Genomic DNA, 22164 nt, shown 5'->3' on the forward strand with positions numbered 1-22164 from the left:
ATGCATCCACTTGCCAAGTTTCCCTTCTACTGGGCATGCAAGCTTGTCTCTCAAATGAGTGGTTCAAGGAAAAAGCGCCCAGCACTACTCACTGTTGTCAGTCTTGTTTTAGTTTTAGGCTGGTTGAGCTCTCGACCATCTCACCAGTTAAGCTGTGGGACTGGAGTAAAACTAGTAATGGGAACCAGACAGCTGCGGGTAGGAGGTGCAGTGACTAAGACTGCCTTTTTGACAACAAGCTTTTAGATCAACATCGTAACATAAAACTGCACCATCAAGTGAGGGATTTTTATCAACAGATGAATTTCTCAGGACCCCACAAAAAGGGGGTCACAACAATCATCACCACACAGCTAATAAAGTCTTCAAAAACAAGGAAAAAAAAGCTGTCAAAGGAATAGTTACAGCTGGTGAGTTACTGGGGGCATAAAATTACTCAGAGTAAAAATGAGAGCTTTTTTCCCCTCCGTAGACATGAACCATCTAACTAGGTTATCCACAGAGGACCTTAACAGCCACATAGGCCTGGCAGGCAAGGGGGACTATGAAGACCACCAGCCTGGCATTCAAAAAAGATTTTGACCACACTGCTTTTCACTCAGATTCAACAATACAGCAAATTCTGTTAATTTAGAATAATTGTTTGAAGCACTGGAACTGACAACTGTCCAGCCTTCCTTTTCCTGAGTCAGCGAATAAAATCAAACTTCTCATGCAGAAATACATACAATTTGATGGGGGGTGGGGGCGCATGCCGGGGAGGGGGATATATTACTGTATCAGTCACATTTTTAATAGCCTCTTAAAAATAATCAGTATCTGGAACTATCCAGCTTAAGCTTCTCTTGCTCAAAAACATACTAGAACTTGACAAGAGTTCTAATTTTGTTTACACCTTGTTTCATTACACTTTCCCATCTCTGACAAGTTAAAATACATGAAGTTCCAACAGAAAAAGGAAAGTTTTTCCAACTAAACGTTCTTTATACTTCATGCTCTAAATAAGAGATGAAATTAGAAGAGCATTTTTCTCAACACTAATTCGGTAAGGGTTAGCTCATGAAAGTTGGAGGCTCGAGATTTATTCCTACAGACTTGCAGATTTTGACCACTAAGACAAAAAAACCCCTGCACCTCAGCAGTTCAATATTGTGCTGTCCTGTCCCACAGACTTGGTCACAGCATAGTTTTAGTTCTTTTGCAACAACACAGTGTTAAACAAGCCCCCCACCCCCCCAGCTCTAACCAATGTAGATGGTTAGAATGATCTGTAACACGGAAATGTTACACATTTAAAAAGAATACAAAACAAAAATCTTTAAAAAATAATGTCTATTAAAAGGGGTAATAAAGCCATAATGGCATAGAATACTAAGTAAATTAATGTACCATCTTAGCTGCACTAAATAAGCTGTGTTTGAAGATAAGAGAAAACTAAGAGTAGGCAGAGATTCAATGAAAGCTAAGCATTTTAACTTTTGGACTAGAAATCCTTATAAACTCCAACAATATCATAGATGGAATACAACATCTTTGACTTTAGACCTCACCAGACAGACATAAGTCTAGAAGAAAACATTAACTCTGTCAGTGACCTTGCAAGAAAAAGCAATCTTATTTTATGTTTCTTAGCTACATGAATTGATTCAGATTCTCAGATGACAATTTTTTGGAGCTATATGGTCAAACGAACCCTTGGCTTGGAGAATCAAAATCAAAGTTGATGATGATGATAATCATAGCACTACCATCACAAGAAAGGAAGCATCCAGGCACAGAAACCCAAAGTGAAGGTAACAGTTAAAGAATGAAAATCTTGCAGAAATATTCCCAGCAATAAAGCATCAAACTTAACCCATAGCCTAACAATTCAAAGCTTAAAGAGGCACAGGTTATGGGTAATATGGTGAACTGAGGCATCATAGGAAGATACTTGCATTTGTTTTTGTGCCAAACTGAAACAGCACCAAGCACCACACTGGCTGAACGAAGGGGGGAAAAAAAATAAATCACATAGCACAGCTTCTAGTGCCGCCACAGTTTGCTCGCCTCCATTACCCAATCCATGACAGATAGGTTAGGTTGGGCTACATTGGTATTGCAAAGGTACGCTGCAGTCTGCAAAGGAGGCAATTCCTCTTCGCACTTGCAAGAATGATTGACGCAGCCAAGTATTACACTCTTATTATGAAAGAGAAATAAAATGAACTAAAATAAATCTTTGTTTCTCCTCTCACAGATGCAGAGACAAGCGTCAGATTCTATATGCCACATGCTTTCAGTCAGATAGCGGCAAGGTCCTTGTTTGGACAGGCACTTCTCTTGCATATGCCAGGCTGCTGAGCCATTTACATGAGTCTTTTCTACCGTGGATCTAGTTGCTACATAAATCCTTATGAACTCAGTACTAAGCACAATACCTGCTTTGTAAAGCTCAGCTTTATTGATGTCTACAGCAGTTTGTTTAATAAAGTTACAAGATCTGGCAAGAAGAGAACACCATTGCCCTACACACTTCTTTGACATGACTGTTACCTGCAGATCAAAAGCAAAACAGAAGCCAAACTTGCTACAATGGCACTGGTCTCAAACAAGCCTAGCAGCATCTGCTAAGCTTTCTGCAGTCCTTCCTAACACCCCTATTAACCCCCAAAATCCTCGATTCAAAGAAAGCCTTTTGTGCTACATAAGCATGCATAAACCACTGGCTTTTGCTGGTGGTCCAACAGCTCAGCCTTTGCATGATTCCTCCGGTTAAAAAGAAAAACTCAAAATTCAACACACTGGGTTCTGCCTGCACCACACCCTACTTTGTCCCTGCAAGAAACTAAGGTTATGTTTACATTTGCAAGTTTAGCAGTGCCTGGGCACACCCGAGTTTACTAGAATGTAATCAACTACGCCGTAAGTGTTACAACAGCTCTTCTGCTCTCACCAACACTTGCTAGAAATGGTTCAGGAGTTAGGCACAGCTTCCAGACGCAACCATCTTAGGCCATCTTAAAAGAGAGGCTCAGAGCACGGATGGGGATCATCCTGGGCTGCTCAGCCTTAAAGCCAAAGGGGACATTTGGCTTACACTTGTATAGATGTAACCTTAGCATCTCATACACCAGGGGTCCTCAAACTTTGTGACCAGGGGGCTGGCCCGCGGATGCAGTGGCGGGCAGTCATCTGCGGCTGCTTGGTTTCCCCCCCAACCCCCAGCGGGGGGGAGGGGCAGGGGGGATCTGTAAATACTGGGGGCCAGACTGAGGACCCTGGGGGGCTGTATGTGGCCCGCGGCCCATAGTTTAAGGACCCCTGTCATAGACTTATTTCACCTACCAATGCCAACTATAGCTTTCACAGCAGGCTGGAGAGCCTCTCCTGAAGGTAACAATGAAGCTTAATCTGTTACACTTTCCATACCTTATTCCAGTGGGTCATATAAAATCTACCAATAAACCTAACTTTTCAACTACTCCTGTGCCCTAAACCATGACCTTAACCCTCATCCTAGCCTTGACAAAACCTCAGTAAAATTGATTTAATGCAGAATATATCCTGGCATTAAAGGATGCTGAGATACACCAAGACCTTTACCCTACTTTACTCCAAACTACTTCCAGTCCCAACCTGAATCCCAGTTTAACCACAACTCAGTTACTCATACACAAAGCAGTACAGACTGGAGGTCTATGAGACATGTCAGCACTCAGACCTCATAAAACCCCTGACCTTGCAGGAGCTAGCTGTACCACCTACTTCTTCAGGCATTCTTTCCCAAAACAGTAATCCTACCCACAGGCTGAACAGTAACCTAGTACCCACACTGTCAGCAAAGTTAACAGTAAGGGGGAGAACTTGACCAGAAGCATCTTTCAGCCTCTCCCAATGGGACATTTCCTACTCAGGTCCTAACCCTATCTCTTGCCACATAGCAGGAATCCAAATTCAGCTTGCTAACAGAGCCACCCCTGTATCGTTCAATCTTGCCAGCACTAACCCATAGCCCAGTCACAAGTTCCTCACACAGCAGCCAGCAAGAAAATACGATTTTCAAGTCATCTTGTCTCAAAACTGTCTTGAAACACAACCCCAGCCAAAAGCATAGCCTAGTGACATTAAAATAAAAATAGGAAAGCTTTTTTGCCCATTTTGCTAATTAATATGTCAGAGCTCATAAAGACTCATCAGCTTTTCTCCAGCACTGCATCATCTGAAAAAGCTGTGTCAGCAGAGACCTCAGCAGACAGTCAATACATACTAAAAGTGTTCTAAGCAGTAAATCAGAACACAAAAAAAAAAAAAATCAGAAAAAATAAAAATACCTGCAAAGAATTCAGTACTTGATTTTAGTAATTGATATAAATCTTGTTATATTTGATGTACAACAGTCTTGCCATTCCTTATGAATAGTTTCCTCCTAGCTATCCTGGAATCACTTTTCTAAAAAAGCTAGGAGTTCACAAAAGACTGAGCTAAAGTTTGCTGATTTTTCATCTTTGTGAATTTTTAGGGATCTTCCTTGCTTTACAGTAGAGGTACCACTTGCTGCTCCTCATTCTCACTGTTGAAATTTGAGTTTAGGAAATGCGGACAGACCATTGCCGAGCACACAAGAAGGTTAGAGGGAACAAAATCCTCCTCAGAGGATTCAGAGAAGATGCCTTATACACACACACACACTCTCTGAAGTCTGGCCTTTTCTGGAAAAAGCCAAGTAGGCTGCATCACTACAGCACTCCAGTGCTTCTGCCAATGGTATTGTGGAAAACATTTGCAATACCCGGAACACCTGTAAGCACTGCAGGAGTCTTCCATTCGGCAGCATGGAGGCCAGGCCAGCTACGAAAACCAGAATTCACAGATGCATTTCTGAGAGGGTGAAATACAGGAACAAGTCTCCAGTCATCTTCCCATTGAACATGCTTACAAGCTCAGGATGTGTCCAGACATGCTTCTAAAAATAAAATCTACTTCTTAAGGAACACAAAAAAAGAACTGCTGTTTGTGGGTGCAATATATAAAAAGACAGATGGGGCTACAGCTACAGATCCTTCTAACGCCTTGGTCTTCTGCAGAATTGTGATAACGCTTTTTGAAATGAATACACTCTACTAACTGCTGCTGCTGCTCAGTAACATGCAATATGTGAGGGATACAGTAGCTATACCAAAATCTGAGACTAAATTGCTTGACGAGCCACTGCCCCAGAAGGAAGAGAAAGGATTTTCCTGAGAGAATTACTCAACTACATATTTCATAGAACAAGTCGTGTTGAAGGAAAGAAGGGATAATTGCATTGATTGTTAGTAGGTGATAATTAATTCTGTAGAGAAATATGTTTAATTTCCTGAAGTCTAGAATAGGATGGAAACTCATTCTGTAATGAGAAAATAACGGTGTTTTGCTCCCAGAGCAAGAAGCTGCAATATCTCCCCCTTAGCGTGGTCTTAGAAAAGGTACCAATAGGGAAGTCAGCACAATGAACGATGTGAAAACAAGAGTTCTGTGACGTGACTGAATGCCAGCAAAATGCATATACGATTTATAATTTCACAAAGCATACAGTAAAAAGGGACCAGAGAAAAACACCACCATGTTCTTGAACAAACCTTTAAAACAAATATTTGAATGGAACAATGAGAAAGTTGAAATGTCTCCTTACGAAGGGTTAGGAAATGGAACACAGAGAGGGGAGAAACATTTTTCAACAGTAACTGAGCAGTATTTACAGTGGACAGAACCAAGAAAAATCATTTACACTCCAACCTTCTCAGAAGTTACATAGCTCGTTTTATTCTGAAAGGGGGGGGGGGGGGAAGGAAACAACTTGTAGGATCTTTTTATCTGTTGGCTACTGATTTTAGTCTATGTAAAAAGAATTTAAGTACATGTAAGAGGTCTATGAAGGGTAAGTAAAGCAAACAAGCCAAAGTTCAATAAGCATGGGTCCACATTTTCATATAAAATTTGTAGGTGTCTTCAGATAGAAAACTTGTCAAAGCCATGGTTTTCAAGAACCCGGAGAACTGTGCAGAAGAAAGATCAAATGCTCCTAAAAGTGGTATTATAAAGCTTACTGTACTTATAACAACTGATTGCCTAAGAATTACAATCTCACCAGGTTTTCCCTCCAACATTCTTCCATAGCTGGGAATTCCACTGATCTTTGGAAAACTGCATGACGTTGCAATGTTTATAGTAACTCTTCTGCACAGGAAAAACCCCAACAGCAACACCCCTAGCTTCTTCAAGTTGACAAGATAATTTCTTTGAAGCTTTCACATTCCCAAAACACAAAGTTGAAAGTTTTTTTTTTTTCCCCAGGAGTGATAATGTTACAAGACTTATGAACTACCCCCTGATTCAGAAAGAGAATCCAAGAAGTTCACAGACATAGGAAAGATGCCAGAGAAATTTTAAAAGAATTTGTCTACTAAGTTCAGGAAAAGGTCTTCAGATAAAGAAAATCCACACAAGAGAACTAAAGGAGGACACTCAGTTGCACAGAGAAGGAATACCATAAACAATCAGGAATCTCATAGCTGACCTTCCTTTACACGAATTCAGCTTTTTAGTTCTATCAAAGGAGTGGAAAAAGGCAACGTACAATCACGTTACAAAGGGGTAGCCTAAAACTTCAGGGTTTTCCAATAGCAGAAGAGAATGCCAAGTAACAAATAACAAAAACTTCTAGAAAGTTTAAGGTTTCTTATGTCAGCTTGTGAAAAAATTACAGTCTTATGAGACATTTCCTTGAAAGTTCTTTTGATATAAGAACTGCAAGCTGTACAGTACCATGCTATGGTTCATGGACTTATTAAGTAGGTACAGTAATGACAGCAGTATGGACTAATTTCTTTTTGTTACTACAGCCTTAAAAGTTTAAGAAACAACAAATTATTTCTACTGCACAAGCACAATGAAGGAAAAAGCTCTGACATTCTTTTTTTAATCTGTAGAGGGTTTTTTTTAGTGTTACCTTCAATATTCCTGGTAATAGAAGTGAAACTCAGAGTAAGGAGAAAAAACAAATTATTTATATTTTTCAATACATATATTAAGTCTCCACACTCCGTAAGATATGTTGCACTTGCCCTTATTTGAAAGGGCATCATCTTCCGTGTGTAACACCCACACTGAAAAATAGTTACAGCCCTTCCTGCAAATGACTCAGCTACATACACTGCCTGGCAAAGAACAATCCCTAATTCATCACTGTACAACCTGGAGTCAGTGCATACAAAGTAATGCCTTAATTTGCAACTCTTTCAGTCACTGCAGCTTCTGTAAGCTGATTTCATTTACTGCCCATACTACTTGCAAGTTGCTGATTTTTCCTCCAAAATAGGAAAACAGCTTACCCGATTTGTGTCCGGCCAACAAACCAACTTTGCTTTCATCTGCCACTGGAGGGGAAAAAAAAAAAAAAAAAAAAAAAAAAAAAAGACACAAAGATCAGAAACTTATTTAAATTCACAAGCCTTTGAAACACTGTCAAATTATTTCAGACACATAGTATCCTAAATCTTTAAATTATAATTGTTTGTAAAAAGCCTTTTTTTTCCTAATCCACCTGGGGTGCTTCAAAGTCCAAATATCTGAATCAAAGCCCACTGAAACCAATAAAAGGACTACCAGCAGTCCTTGTGGGTTACAGATCAGGACCTCAGCACTTACACACGCAGAACCGAGTTGCCAGAAAAGCAATTGCATTTGTAAATAACTCATCTTGCCAGACAAATCACAGGGCATAGGAGAGTTGTAACATTTTCAGATCAAAGACCTCAACTGTAAAAAGAATCCAGATGTGGAAACCTTCCCATCTGCAAGACATCTCACTGACTCACAGGACCCTCTACAGACAAAGAAGTCTCCTGAAAACTGATTTTTTGGAAGGCTTATGCTTTTTTCTATGTTACGATTTATTTTATTTTACCTGTAAATTGTACCTTTGTAGCATTTCACATCTTTCCTTGTAAGATATTTACAGTAGCAACAGTTTGCAGACAGAGTAGTGGAAAAGCAAATTCTGAATGTAACAAAAATTGTAATATTTCTTCAGTAACTGTACTTCAGTTTATTATCATGTATCTCAAGAAACTAATTAAAATACTCTCCCAGAGGGCTGAGGGGAAGAACCAATCACTGTTTCTTAAAATGAACTCTATGCAAAGAAATGGTGCTAATGTAATGTTAGGGATGATAAAACAAGCACAGGAAATGAATGTTAGGGTTGAAAGCTTATCCTTCAACTCTGCCTGCCCAAGCAGTCCCTTATATTATGCCTTAAACCATGATCTCTTTATACGATAAAATAAATTGTCAAGTCATACCAAAAATACTGTAACTGGGAACTTACATAAGGTTTGCATAGCGGTCACCATAAAAAGTTTACATACAGGGTTATCTGCAATGATACAGGAACGTGCTATTCTCTACCCAGGAAGGAGCAGTGCAGCAGCTATTGTCATTTAGGAGCTATTACTGGGAAAATATTCACAGTAAATATTTTCTTATGTTGCCTCCCTACTTCGCTTTTGGGAAGCTTTTCGCCCCCAAAACCAGCATCAGATTCACGACTGAGATTGACAACTGGAATAATGAATCCACAGCTGATCATTGTATCTCTTTTCCACCTTTGTAATCCGATTGTCATCTGATTATCAGTAAAACTGACACGGTGCAGTTTTTGTTGTGGGATGTAGATGCTATTCAACACTGTTTGCAGCATTACACAGAGACGCTGCAAAACAAAATAGCAGTGGGGCTAGCCAAAATCAGAAGTGCAACGAAAATTCAAGGCAGTTCTGTTCTCCTTGTCCTTTTACCTTTCTTCTAGGTTTTTCTAGTCCCTAGAAAAGATAACTAGCTCCTTGCTATGCAGTTTGATCCTACAGTTCAAAATGACCGGGTAACGATCTGCTGTATGGATAGTTCAAACTCCTTTTCCTCCCCGCTCTCCACAAATATACCTCTAAGCAGAAGAACTCTGGAAAACTTTAGTCCTAAAGGTTAGTGTTTTGACAAGTTATGACTGTGTGAAAACAAGAGATTAGAATGGAAACTGATTTGCAACTTTAATTATAGCAGCCACTAATGGCAACCACTATAATATATGATAATTATTTGGAGTAGGTTATGCTACACTACATAGGAGCTTTAAAAAAATAGACACCAAGGTTCACAGCTTTTTTTTTTTTTTTTTTTAAACTATGCTGATGACTTGGTTTGCCTGAAACTAAGTTTTACATTATTAAAAGGGATAAATCCATTTAACTTAATCATACTTTACACACCAGCTTCACACACAAAAATTAGATTTTGATACTGGAGGGAAAAAAGCAAGACTAAAACTATTAGAAAATGAAAAATAATCTCACCAGAATACAAGGTTAGCATTATGAGTTTAACCACACACACACAAAACCTGGGAAATGCAAAAGTCAAAATTTTCTATCAAAGTTTGAGCAAAATATGTATGCCCTTCCATGGGGTAATTCTCATTTCATGGGCTATGATGCTTAGGTAGTGACTTCTAGGCTAGCCATCTTTCATTAGACTGAACACGAGTGGCATACACAAGTCCATTGGATAAGAATCCTATTCCTTCCCTTGCTTCCTCTGGGAAGAAGGAGAAGGCGACAGAAAAAAGGGAAAAGGCCAACAGGAGATAAATAATTTGTATGCCAAAGCTGAAAACTTTGTAACCGAAGATTTCATTTAGGAAGCGTGTAAGATATCCCGTTCCACAAAATACCATTTGAAAACACTGCTCTGCATATTGTTAAAAATTTATACAATCATTCAGTTATGACAAAAATAGTATTTCTCTGGCTATCTTCCTTAGCTCCTGCTTTTTTCAAAAGCCAAGTGGAGATTTCTTTTCAAAGATTCTACCAGTGTTGGCCTATCTCTGTAGAAAGGCACCTGAAAGATTTTAAACAGGGAAAAAAATACTGTCTACTCTTAAAACTCAAGTAAAAAAAAAAAATTCTAAATATTTTTTACTGCAACATGAAAAAGTAATCACATTGCAACAAACCATGAAAAAACTCAGCTCAAGAGGATCACACTGGGGAATGTACAGTGCTGGACCGGAATATATCCGGAAAACATTTATGATAAAAATTCAACTGTAACTATTTTTATGAAGACACTAGAAATACTAAATCTTCTTGAGCTAAAATTGCTAAATGCAAAAAACATCTTAAAAAAATAGTTACACCATCTAATTTGGGGACTGTAAACACAAAACTCAAACAAAGATCTGGGAAGGATCAATGCAAGGGATTAAATACATTCACAAACAAGACTACACTCCTCCTTAACTTGTAAATCAAACATATACTTCACATTTTGAAATGTCCCTGGAACTCCACGGAATCTAGCTTCATGAAGTTATTAATGTTTGTCAGAATAAAACACGCTAGCTGTTTTAAAGTGACATCTATAATTTAGGAGCCACATTTTTACCACAGAAGCCAGATATGTGTTCATTGTCGATAACTACTGAAATAAAAGTGGCAGAAGTTCTACAGATATTTAATAAAAGCATGGACATTTGGGGGACTAGCAAGACCTCAGAATATGAAAGATGGGATATTACTAAAACAAATCTTTCCAGCTGATAGCAAACAACCATACTTTTCTTTGTTAAACTTTGCCAACAACCACAACAAACAGTAAAAAGAGCCAACCGCCCAACAATGCATCCATGCCCTTCCACATCACCTTTTGATTGCCGTTCCTGTGCTCTACTCAAGATAATAAGGAACCCATCCTATTTGAATTGCATAATCTTCAGTGGTTTACTACAGAACAAGCCTTCTGTATTGCCTCAATGTTTGCATCAAAACACAGTCCAAGTTTACTTAAAGGTCAACAAACTACTTCTCAACTACAGTTTAGAAAAGCGCAAATCAGTGCTGCTGCCAGTTGTCATAACCAATTTCCCTCCTCTTGCCCAGTTCAATTGCTGTATCATTCTGTTATTTTCCCCAAACAAGAAATCACTATTCACAAGGTTCAGGGTATACTAGTCAGCACAGTGCCTCTATTCTGAAGGAACAGTTTTGTGCACTGACTGAGAGCTACTCAAAATCTTCTAAATGTGTAGAAGTTGTATTTCTGCTGGACAACCGACATGTACCTTTGAAGACCAGCTGCACTTCTGCACTCAGAAAAGCAGCACAGATTAAAACTACAGTTTATGACAAATAATAATAAGAGACTGAAACATCACAGAATTTCCTAGAAAACAAATCTCCTGACACCTTTATTAGTTTATAGGAAGTCCAATATAAAATTTCTTAGTACAAATCAATCAGTTAACAAGGGCTGTATTCCCACATCACATACACAAATGATGCTTCTCTGCTTTTTAGAGTCCATCAGTTTCTATGGTATAAAGACATGAAAATAAAGCAAAGCTACAAATTGGTCACTGTTTTTTCTGATGAACTATATCCTTACCCAGCCCTTTCATCATAATGAAGGCACTGCATCACCAATTAATTTTACTCAGTGATAGTGCCAATGACATAATTCTCCTGCCATTTTTATTTTCCTGGTGAAGCTTTCCCCCATCTAGGAGCGGCATAAATCACTTGGAGAAATTGTGTCAAGTGTTGGCTCTCGACCATCACTTAGAGAATGCTGCTTGGTGTTCTAGGCTTGCCCTGTAGTGCTGCGTACAAAGACCACAGGCACTGTGTGCATTAGGAAGGGTAAACTTGCACGGTCTTAAAATATTTTCCTTCAGTAATTCCTCCTCCTCCCCTCTCTACTGACAGTGAAATTTCACAGAAGGGCCCCATCTCCCATGTTCTGGGGTCATGTGGTTATCCGCCAGCTACTCATTCTTGAGGGATTATGAATCCTTGACAGATTCTTATTCACTTCAATACTGAAAAGCAGTGAGACTAGCAAAAAGCTTGCACGAGGGCCAAGGATAAATTATACTTATGCAGTAAAAGAGGTAAACCTTTTCCAAAATGGCATCTAACACAACATTTGGTATGCCCTGTTCAGCACATTCAAAGACAGGAACAAATCGCATCCAAACCAAGATTCTGGGTTCTTTTCCTCACCTGTACAAGCTTTTCTTTAATTAAGATTTTTCAGAACAATTCTGTTAGAAATGACTGAATACTTCAGTTCGATTGTATTCTGAGAAGGTGCCCAAGGGATACATCTTGTGTGTCAGCACATGAGAATGAATATGCCTAAGCTTGCATTCACTGCTACTACTACCAGCTGTTGAAGAACCAGCAGTACAGTTGATGATGTCCACTGGATACACTCACCTTTAAATGGAAGGTTTTCTCCTGACAGAAAATAACATTGTTTTACAATTTCCCAGCCAGCACAATATAAATTTCTTCACTTTCTTCTAGTGGTGCAACTACTCATTCTTGAAGGTTACACTGCTAATTGAGGCCATCACAGTTTCTTCTATGCTTTTGTTGTCTTCTCTAATCCTCTCTCACCTCTATTCCAGAGAAAATGTACTGGGCTAAAACTGATCCAACTCCTCCGCTACACATCTCCTCCATGTCATTAACACTTCTTCCAAACTCCTAGGGTTAAAGCACAAGTTCCTAGTCTAATCTGTCATTCACTGGTTGAAAACATTGATAGAGAACAGATTTCTTACAAAGTGTTCTTAAAAGTTACTTCATTATCATCTGTACTTTCTCATAGTAGCTATGCATTAATGTAATTGCTATTTTCTCCCCCTAACACTTTAATAATCTAAGTGCATTAACAGATCAACTATCTTCAAACCTACGCTTAAATAGCATAAGAAACTACCACCTTAACCACGTGTTACCATCTTCTCAGCTCTATCACCACCACAACTCATACGATGCTCTGTAGGCTCCACACCAAGCTTCCTTGAATCTTTGAAGATTTGTACAAAACCAGTCCAAAAAGTTGATATTCCCTCCTACCCACTTCTGCCTTTATGCCACAGCTCACCTTCCCCTCAGTCGCATCAATGCAGATTTGGTGTAAAACTGAGTAATGGAACTGACCTTGTCAAAAGCCTTTCTTTTCATACAAAATATGCCTAATTGCAGTCCTATTTCAATTCAATTCACAGTGTCCCTGTCACTTTATAAATGATTTTGTTTCATTCTCTACTTATAGGCCTTAAACAGAAATTTGAAATTCATTTAAACTAAGAAAACTACATTGTGTTCATTTCTAAAAAAATTATTCTGCAGAGTGGCTTCAGAAAATACACATCCAGTCTGACAGTACTAAAAAGTGACTGATGACATAAACCAGAATATTAAAATCTCTCCTGACCCTTGATCCCAAAGACAATCACAGCCTTAAGCAACGCAGTTTTTCCTAAACCCATGATGTTTTTGTTTTTCGGAAGTCTTTCTCTTCAAGACATCATTTGTTAAATTACTGTTAGAAGCCAGTAACATTGAAAAGTCTGTTAAAATTCTGAGCCATCATCTTCATTTCCTCATTAATGCTCTTAATGAACTTAACTGGCTCCAAAATGCAGTTCTGAAGCTAGTTTCAACCCAAGCCAACTCAACAAATGTATTCCATACATACAACATAGATAACAAAATAATGATTTTAAAATACCAAACCACTTTTTCCCCCACTAATAGCATAACTCTCACTAGCGACCTCTCAAACTTTATTCTTTTAATTGTATCTGAATCAAAACAACGTTTAAATTGAAGAGTAACCTCCCTCAGCTCCGCCTGCTCCTCATTTGGTTACTTTTTGAAATATTTATTTAAATATCCAAAATTACACTCAGAATAAGAATAATCTGGTTCAGATCAAACCATAAACTAGCTAATAGCTAGCAGCATCCCGATTTACATTTTCTACATCCTTCTGGATGAAAAACAATGGTTTTGAGGTGTTTTAAAAGTGTGAACTGTAATTGAATGCATCCCTTCACTAACAAAGAAATTAGCATTTAGTTCAATATTGGCTTCCTTACAGAATACTACATACCTTGTATCTGGCATATTCATTTGCTAATCATTCCTAAATATGTAAGTTGGCCAATATCTTTAACAAATATGCCCCAAGGTTAAGGGACTCCGAGTATGTCTAATAATGTTTTAGCAAATAATGCATTCACATTTAAAATCAAGTAAAGGACATTTCCATTTCTTCAGGCTGTAGAGCTTAATCAGTTAAGATCTACAGGTTTTTTATTTTTATGGGGATAGGAAGGAGAGGTTGAGCAGCACCTTGGGATAGCAGTCATGGGTTATTATACCAACATTCTCAAATATAAATCTGCACAGTACTTTGCCTGAATTTATATACAACAAAATTGCTACATACTCATATATATACTCATGATTCAATTTCATGTTGCTTCAGGTTAAAACAAGCCACACTTTCATGTGCTTGAACACAATTCCCATGGCTGCAGTTTTTACAGTACATTTATGCGTAGCCTAAATCACTCCTGTGCATAAAGATTTATGGAAAGTAAGGGTGTTGGAGATAAATAATAAAACACCCTCTTTCCTTTCTTTTTTTCTTGGACCATGCTTATTTTCACCTTCCAATACAACATTAAAAAAATAATCCATATTGCCATTTGTTCTCCAAAAATTACCTTTTAATACAGCTAAAAGAAAGAACCAACACTATTGAAAATGGATTCTGATAAATTATTACATAGAAATTCTTCTCTGACAACTGTGGTAATGTATGGAAAAATGTATGTGTATAGAAGGTTGTTAAAGGGAAAATCATCCTTCCAATGACTTGTATAGAAGACATTGATTTCTTCTTCATTTTCACTCTACCCTTAAGTTTCAAAAAAAGTGTACCACTTATGTGGGAAGGGACCACACAACATTTATTTCTAGCATTTTTGAATTTGTTTTGCTTATTTTTAACATAATGCTATAAATACAAGTCCAGGCTGGGTATGCCACCTAAATTTGGTCAGTACAAGCATGCACTCTAAGTCACTTTCTTTGGCCTTGTAAAAATTCTTGAAATCACAGTATAAGGAGAATCTTTTATTTGCTAACATATTCAAACACCATAGTTCGAAGCAAAAAAAATTATGCAACTGAGCGGTTATGTCAGGTGCCAAGATCAGTAGAAAGGGTGGCTCTGTTCTTTTATCACCAGCAGTTCAAAATAAAGAGTAGACAAGGCAAAGACAAATATACCACAAGTCACAGGATATGAATTTTACCAGTGATCCAGAAAGCGCTGTCATTATCTCAACACAGCAACAGAGAAGAACATTAGGACTTACACCTGATATGGGACTAATCTGTACCCTATTACTCTGAATGAAGCTGTAAATTGAGAAGTCTTTGACCACTGTGTAAATGATGGATGCTAAAGCGGGGAACCAGTCACTATACCTCCACACACTTTGTGCAAGAACATCTGTACACAGAAGGCAAGGTTCTGCTCATGCCTGCAAAATGAAATTACCACTACCGCTATACTTCCCTTTTCATCTATTTAGATTTCTACAACAATAACATGCCACTGATTTTTATTTTTTAAAGTAGATTCAAGCAAAAACTAAATCATCTGCAAATAACTTGAGTTCTTCAAATACACCAACTCCAGACAACACTAGTTTTGGATTCATGCTAGTTGTGAATTCAGCAGTTAAAACATGCATCAGTTAATATGACTCATGGCACACACATGACAGCAGAGAAACCTAGCTAAACAATCAGATGGCAGCAGTTCATGCCCTTTGCTCCTGTCCATCTGTCCAATCAACACCACAAAAATGCACTGAGAGTCAACAAACTAAACCATATCTGCTCTATAAGCAAGTAACCTACACATTTTGCTGCATGCGCCAAGTTCCTTTCATTGCAGGATTTGCTTTGGAGACTGACAATGACAAACTGATGCAACGTTAGCAGTACTGAACGCTTTTTGATCACCCATCCTGATTTCCTAATATTATTCACTGAGGATGCTAATTTATAATTATAATAATTATTATTTTGCAAATAGATATGACTGGAAAACAGAGTAAGCACTCAAAAGGTTTCTGGGCCTAAATATATATAAAACTGAAAAGATAAACATCAACGTTAAATGAGTTTCCGTTGTGAATCTATGTAATTATAGACTAGTCTTAACAGATTTGCTTCTTGTGTATACATCAATGCTCAAAGCCAGAAAGACCTTCACTAAACAATTTCATTAGCTCCCTAATTTAATGAATTTACTACTTTTTCATACAGTTCACAATCAAAATCTGGATTCTTGGGGCTCTCGTGTTTTAAAATTTTCTGTTATCTACCTTTGATGAGCCTTCTGACGGTGATGCCACCATGTAATCTGTGCCTTTGTAATCTTATAATTAGGCAATGGATGCATTATACATGTTTCAAGGTGAAAAAGAATGTTTCATAAGTGAATAGCAGTAGATTTCACATTTATGTCCTGTACTATGCCAATTCTGTCGTCTACTTAGAGTTTATGACATTATTCTGGTCTAGAGACACCCATGTGGATTTCTGGACCTTGTAACCTGCAAGGCTGGTTATGTCTACCCAGATGTGCAGAGACACTTGATTCAGAGGCAACTCAGGTTAAAAAGAAACAAACTACATCTCAGGTGCATTTTTAAGGTCTCAGAGCTCCCCTCCTGGACTCCAGTTCTGCGATTTTTCTGTTCATCATATTGGATTTACTTTGGAAGTGACTGACAGAACTCAGTAAAGTACTACTCAGAAAAGCTGTAAGGGGACAGCATCCCATGACTACTGGCAAAAGAAGTCCCAGCAGTTATATACTTTTCAGATAGGGGACACCTCCCCTTTGTTACCAAATCTGCTGCACAGTTCCTCTGCAGTGCTGAACCAATCTTTCTCACAACCTCAACTCCGGGTCGAGAGGAGCACTGCCCATCGTTTTTTTGGTTTGTTTTTTTTTTGTTTTTTTTTTTCCAGTGGCAAACAATGCACTGGAATCAATAATGGGTACACAGCCGCATGTTGGGATGAGGAGTTACTATTGGCCTTAACTGCAGTTAAGTAATGAGCAAAATATAAAAACTAAGAAACAACTTTCCTTCCCCCCCCAGAAATCCATCTTGGAGCGTGCATGTGAATGCTCTATTTGGAAGTAGTTTTTATACCATTTTTGGGGGGTTTTATTTACATTAGAAGCATTTTATATCGTAGTCACTTAAGATTTTCTTGTTTCTTTTCCTTTTACCCTTCCAGCCAGAAGCTTCTGCTTAAAATCTTTCAAAAGGTGGGAAGTCAAACATGGTACTTCACTACTTGACAGAAAATGACTGCAAAACAAGTCCTAGCTTCCATCTTCCGCAGTTTCTTTATTTGCCAACCTACATGCCAGCAATTTTACTTCTCTATTGTTATGTATATAAAACAGGATGGGTGCAGTTTTTTCTTAGTCCCTCCAGTTCTTTAAATTATCTCAAGTAATAGATTTACCTTCACATCACCACGCAAGAGAAGGTTAGTGCCCTCCAATCAGACAATAGATAATAATCCCTTTTGTGTTTTACTTCCATAGTAGATTCACTTTCATATTTCATATTTGTAGCATAGTAGCATTTTCAACAGCTACCTTCTATGAGCAACAGTTTTTGAAAGATCTTAAAGACATCTTCATACCCAATTTTTATTTTATTTTTTTAATTTTAAAATCAATATTTTATATTTATTTCCTTTTTGGCACCCAATTTATTTTAGCTTTTAACCATTATGATTTAGTGACTCATACACATTCTCAAACCATTGTTTCTTGGTGTCAAGAGCAGGTTGCTTGTATGAATTTGAATCTCACAATATAAATTAACACAGACCGGTATAAAAGGAAGTAGAAGTTACCTGACAGTTCTGAATATGCCCCCAAGCACACTCCCATTGCCCAATTTTACAATGGCGCTTGTGCACAGTCTTTCTAGTGACTTCTGTGGGAACTATAAGTAAACCTTTCTAAAAGAAGACTCAGTAAAGTTGAATGTTATTTTTTCTGGCAGACTACATACAATATACTTTTTGACTCAAGTCTGTAAACACATTCCTTTGTTGAAGAGTATTTCCATTCCTAAAATAATAGCTAATGCATTACTCTTCGTCAAGACAGTGGAACAGAACTGCAAAAGGATTAATTTCTGGTCTGGTTATGCAGTAGCTTTGAAATTCTGCCTTAAGAACTTCCCCCTCTGTTAATTTCATCCATTCTTATCCTGCATTAATAACTGTTTGACTTTCCTTGCACTCTGTTAAGAGAAGTATGCACATTTTATGTTACATTAAAATATGACACTAAGATGACAACAAAAATCAGCAATACAAAAACTAAGACCAACCTAGAGAGTTTCAGGGGAAAAAAAAAATTCAGCACCACCAGAAAGCTACCTTGAAACTATATAAGAAATTAAATGTTCTCTATTAATTGTGCAACAAAAACTGATCCAACAAAACAACAGAAATGTGTCTAAAGACATCCTAATGGTAGGTGTCGAAGCTACTCCATCAACACTTGAATTTGAAAAAACAGATAAAGAATGAGTGCCACAAAGAATTAAAATTAAAAAGAAAAGCTTATTTGACTTTCTTTGAAGCGTAAGAACTTTGCAAATTTTTCCTTGAACTTTCATTAAAACATGACTTGGTTTTCAACTGCAATAACTCTTCAAACTTCCACCTGCAAATGCTTTCCCAGTATTGAAAGAACCTTTTACTTTCTGCTTCACCCACCCTGCAAGATTTTCTTCACAGCTTTGATGGGTAGAGGACCATAACCTTACCACTCTTCAAGCATTTATAAAGATCTACTGCAATACCGACTGCCTGTGTTTGTCACTGTCAATGAAGAAATAAACAACTTGTCCTATGAAAGTTAGCCTTTGTCAAGTGTAGTTCTGCAATCATTTATATTCTATATGAAAACGACTTCTGTTATTGCTGTTTCGCTATATTTTTTAGACATATAAAACTTGTACAGCAATTCTTTCTGCTCATTTTTACAAATGCTCCCTTTTTTCCTCTGCTCCTTCTTTTCCTCAGCTAAGATTTCAATACAATGGATAGAATAGTCTTTTAGAAGAAAACAAAACACAAACCTTTCTTCAGCTTCAGTAAAAAGGGTACTTGCAATTAGCTGCTACAGAAGGCTGACCATTGTCCCCATCACTGTAGCACCTCTGCAGAACTTACTCCCTGATGCTTGTGTTTAAGAAGAAAAAGCAAGAAACAGAGATGGTGCAGATAGGATAAGGATAAAAAGCTGACCTATGTGTCACCCCACCCCTTCTTACCCAGATCCATGCTTTTGGAGGCTTTCAGATTAATTGATTCAGACTGCTTGGCTGGTGTCAAAGATCTGAAGTTGATGTGCTGATCTGTTAAATGCACTGCTGAATTTATGATAGGGCTACAGAAAAAAAAAAAAGACATGTAAAATATTTAGGCAGCAGTTCAAAACATGAGTGAACTAATTAAAGCATTCACAAGTATACATGTGTTTCTTCCTCCAGTTGCTTACAGCCATGCATTTTAAAATCAGTTACTGATCCTCAACTTCCTTTTCTGAGACTTAACACCTCCAGTGACTTGTTTTTCATCACGGATTCAAATATAACCATAAATGTTTAGTGATGATTGCTTTTAAACACTCATATTTTATTTAGCAGAAGAGGGACATACGAGTACCTGCTTTTGGTTTTGTTTTTCTCATGCTTTTTTTTTTTGTTTTAGGTTGGGGTTTTTTTGTATTTTGCTAGCTCTATTTAGCCACTACATTTCCAAATTACTTATTTCTACAGAAAGTTGGAAAAATACCACCAATGTACACAGCTCAATCCTATTTCATCAGTTAATATGAAGTTATTTCACAGCCTTGCACCACTTCTGCAGAGGCTGGAGCCTGGAGGTCTTATGAAGGATACCATAACACTGAAAAATTCCTAAGTATTGTAGTTTCAGTTTTGGGGTTCGTGGGGGTTTGTTTTTGTTTGGTTTTTTTTAAATTATTTTACTTAATGTTAGGCAGATATCTAAACATTTCAAAATGTTCCAAAATAATAATAAAAAACCCACAAACATAAAAAACATTTATTTCCAAACTCTTCAATCAAAATGTTTGGTTTTACAGTATCAAAACACCTTTCCCCATTTTTTGCTGCAACACAATTTCAGTGAAATCAGCATGACTTGACATAGCAATTCAATTTCAACAGAACTTAAGTGCCAAATGGAAAACCAATACAACATTGAATAAAAGTCAGGGTGGAAGAAAGGGCCTGTAAATTTCATCATCATTTTAATACACCATCATCATTTAAGAGAGTGTTTCTGCTCCCAGCTTCTTGAAAAACTATTAATAGATTCTAGCAAACAACTGCAGCTGAGAATTTAATGCAGAGTTCCATTAGTCTATGTAGACTTTTTGTTCGTTTACCATGTCATACATACCTGCCTGGGAGACCAGAAATTATGAAATGACTCTACTGAAATTTCTCTATGTTAGCAAAGAGAAAATAGTTACAAGAGTTTTCATGGTATGAAGAATTCGAGGTATCCATACTAAAACATATCTACTCTTCAATACTATGTGCAACCAATAATTTCAAGGGTAGTTTTTTAATCACATCCATGTGGCACAAGGGAAGAAGTATGGCTAAGTTTTTATTTGAAATGCAGGCTTCCCTAATATCATTGCAATAAAACAGTTGCATATCAAAACCGAACACACACACACACACACTGAGTAAACAGTGTTCAACATTGAATTTTCAGCATCTAGAAGTATGATAGGTTGAAATGATGCTTGGATTTGAATCCTGTGCTGCTTGTGAAAGTCAAAGCATATGCCATCATGAACCTTCAACATGTCTCCACTTTTTTTCCTGCACTTCCAAACTTCTGTATTTACCAAGGAAATTAAAGCTTGTAGCTGCCGTCAAGCACGTTTAGAGTATCTTTACAAAAGGTATTCCCAAAATATCTGAAAAATCTACCCAATGCATTTATAACTGGTAAAGTGTCCATAAATTCTTCCCCTACACTTTCAATGTTCAAACTTACCGAAGATTCACTTTGTAACCTCCAGAATGTCTTTGGCTGACATGCTGCCTAAGAAAATTCAGTTTCCTGCAAACTGAATTTGGCTACGAGTCTTAAAGCTTTAAAAGACTTCAGGAACTGCATCCACACATAGCAACCACTGCTACAGTCTTAAATTAACTTTTTTTAAAATTTTTTAATTGGGATTATGGTTTGGGATTCTTTTTATTTTACTGAATACATGCTGGGTATTGTGATCCACTGTGATCATGGACAGCAGGCATACTGCAGCTTATGAACAACTGAAATGAACAACACAGTAAATGCTGAAATAACATTCCCAGATTATATTAAAGGATCACTCAGATGACTAAAAACATTAGTATAATGTTTTAAAAAATAAAAAGTGATTTTTAAATCAATTAGAACTACTATCACAACCACTAATGAGCAATTAGGGCTGTAACTATTAAGAATAGCCAAAGTCCAACCTATGATTATAATCCTCATTCAGCAGATCCTCACTGGGATGAGGTGGGAGAGGTGGAGGGGTTTCATTTTCACCACTGCCACGATCAGACACTGGCAACTCTGAAATAAAATTTAAAAAGGGGTTAAATAAGCCAGAGAAACAAGTACATTACACCAGTTCACTGATCAATGACTGGACTGGAAGGCCTCAAGCAATGCTGAAGTGAGTCACAAATTATTCAAATCCCTAAACTAACTAAACTAGAATTAAAATCACACCAAGCAGAAAATATACCCCTTGGGATTTCCTGAAGAGCTGATTTTCAGATTTGCATATGCATAATTAAAGATAAATATAGGGAAACTTTGTGCTTATAGTGAAGTTGAGTGCAAGGCACAAATTGCTTTACTCCATTTGAGTGGATTTTCACCTCTGCATAGCTGCACCCCAACCGATGGTAGGCTCATGCTTTCATTCCCTTTGATGGGGAGCATTTGCCACCTTTCACGTACAGAAGAGAACCACACTCTCAGCAAAGAGTTCAGAAGAAAAACTTCTGTTATCCCATGCAAGAGAAAAAAGGGGCATTTCCGAATTACAGTCTCCATTTTCTTACCATTATGGTAATTCCTTCTTTACCTTTACAACAGGCATTCGTCTCACACT

The 22164-nt window shown here is 37.6% G+C and overlaps 1 protein-coding gene across 5 annotated transcripts in view; it reads right to left on the reverse strand.

The window, feature by feature from the left end:
* Window positions 1-22164, reverse strand: part of PARD3B (par-3 family cell polarity regulator beta) — a 413251-nt gene that overhangs the window by 167920 nt on the left and 223167 nt on the right. For 4 of the 5 annotated variants that reach the window (XM_055718425.1, XM_055718428.1, XM_055718424.1 and 1 more), the window contains 3 exons: window positions 21518-21617; window positions 19280-19395; window positions 7353-7397 (listed from right to left, as the gene is read on the reverse strand). In XM_055718425.1, coding sequence (XP_055574400.1) covers window positions 7353-7397; window positions 19280-19395; window positions 21518-21617 — 261 coding nt within the window. The remainder of the gene's footprint in view (window positions 1-7352; window positions 7398-19279; window positions 19396-21517; window positions 21618-22164) is intronic. The other variant, XM_055718426.1, reaches the window with a different exon arrangement.

The sequence above is a fragment of the Falco cherrug genome, chromosome 8 (genome assembly GCF_023634085.1).
Source record: "Falco cherrug isolate bFalChe1 chromosome 8, bFalChe1.pri, whole genome shotgun sequence".
NCBI lineage: Eukaryota > Metazoa > Chordata > Aves > Falconiformes > Falconidae > Falco > Falco cherrug.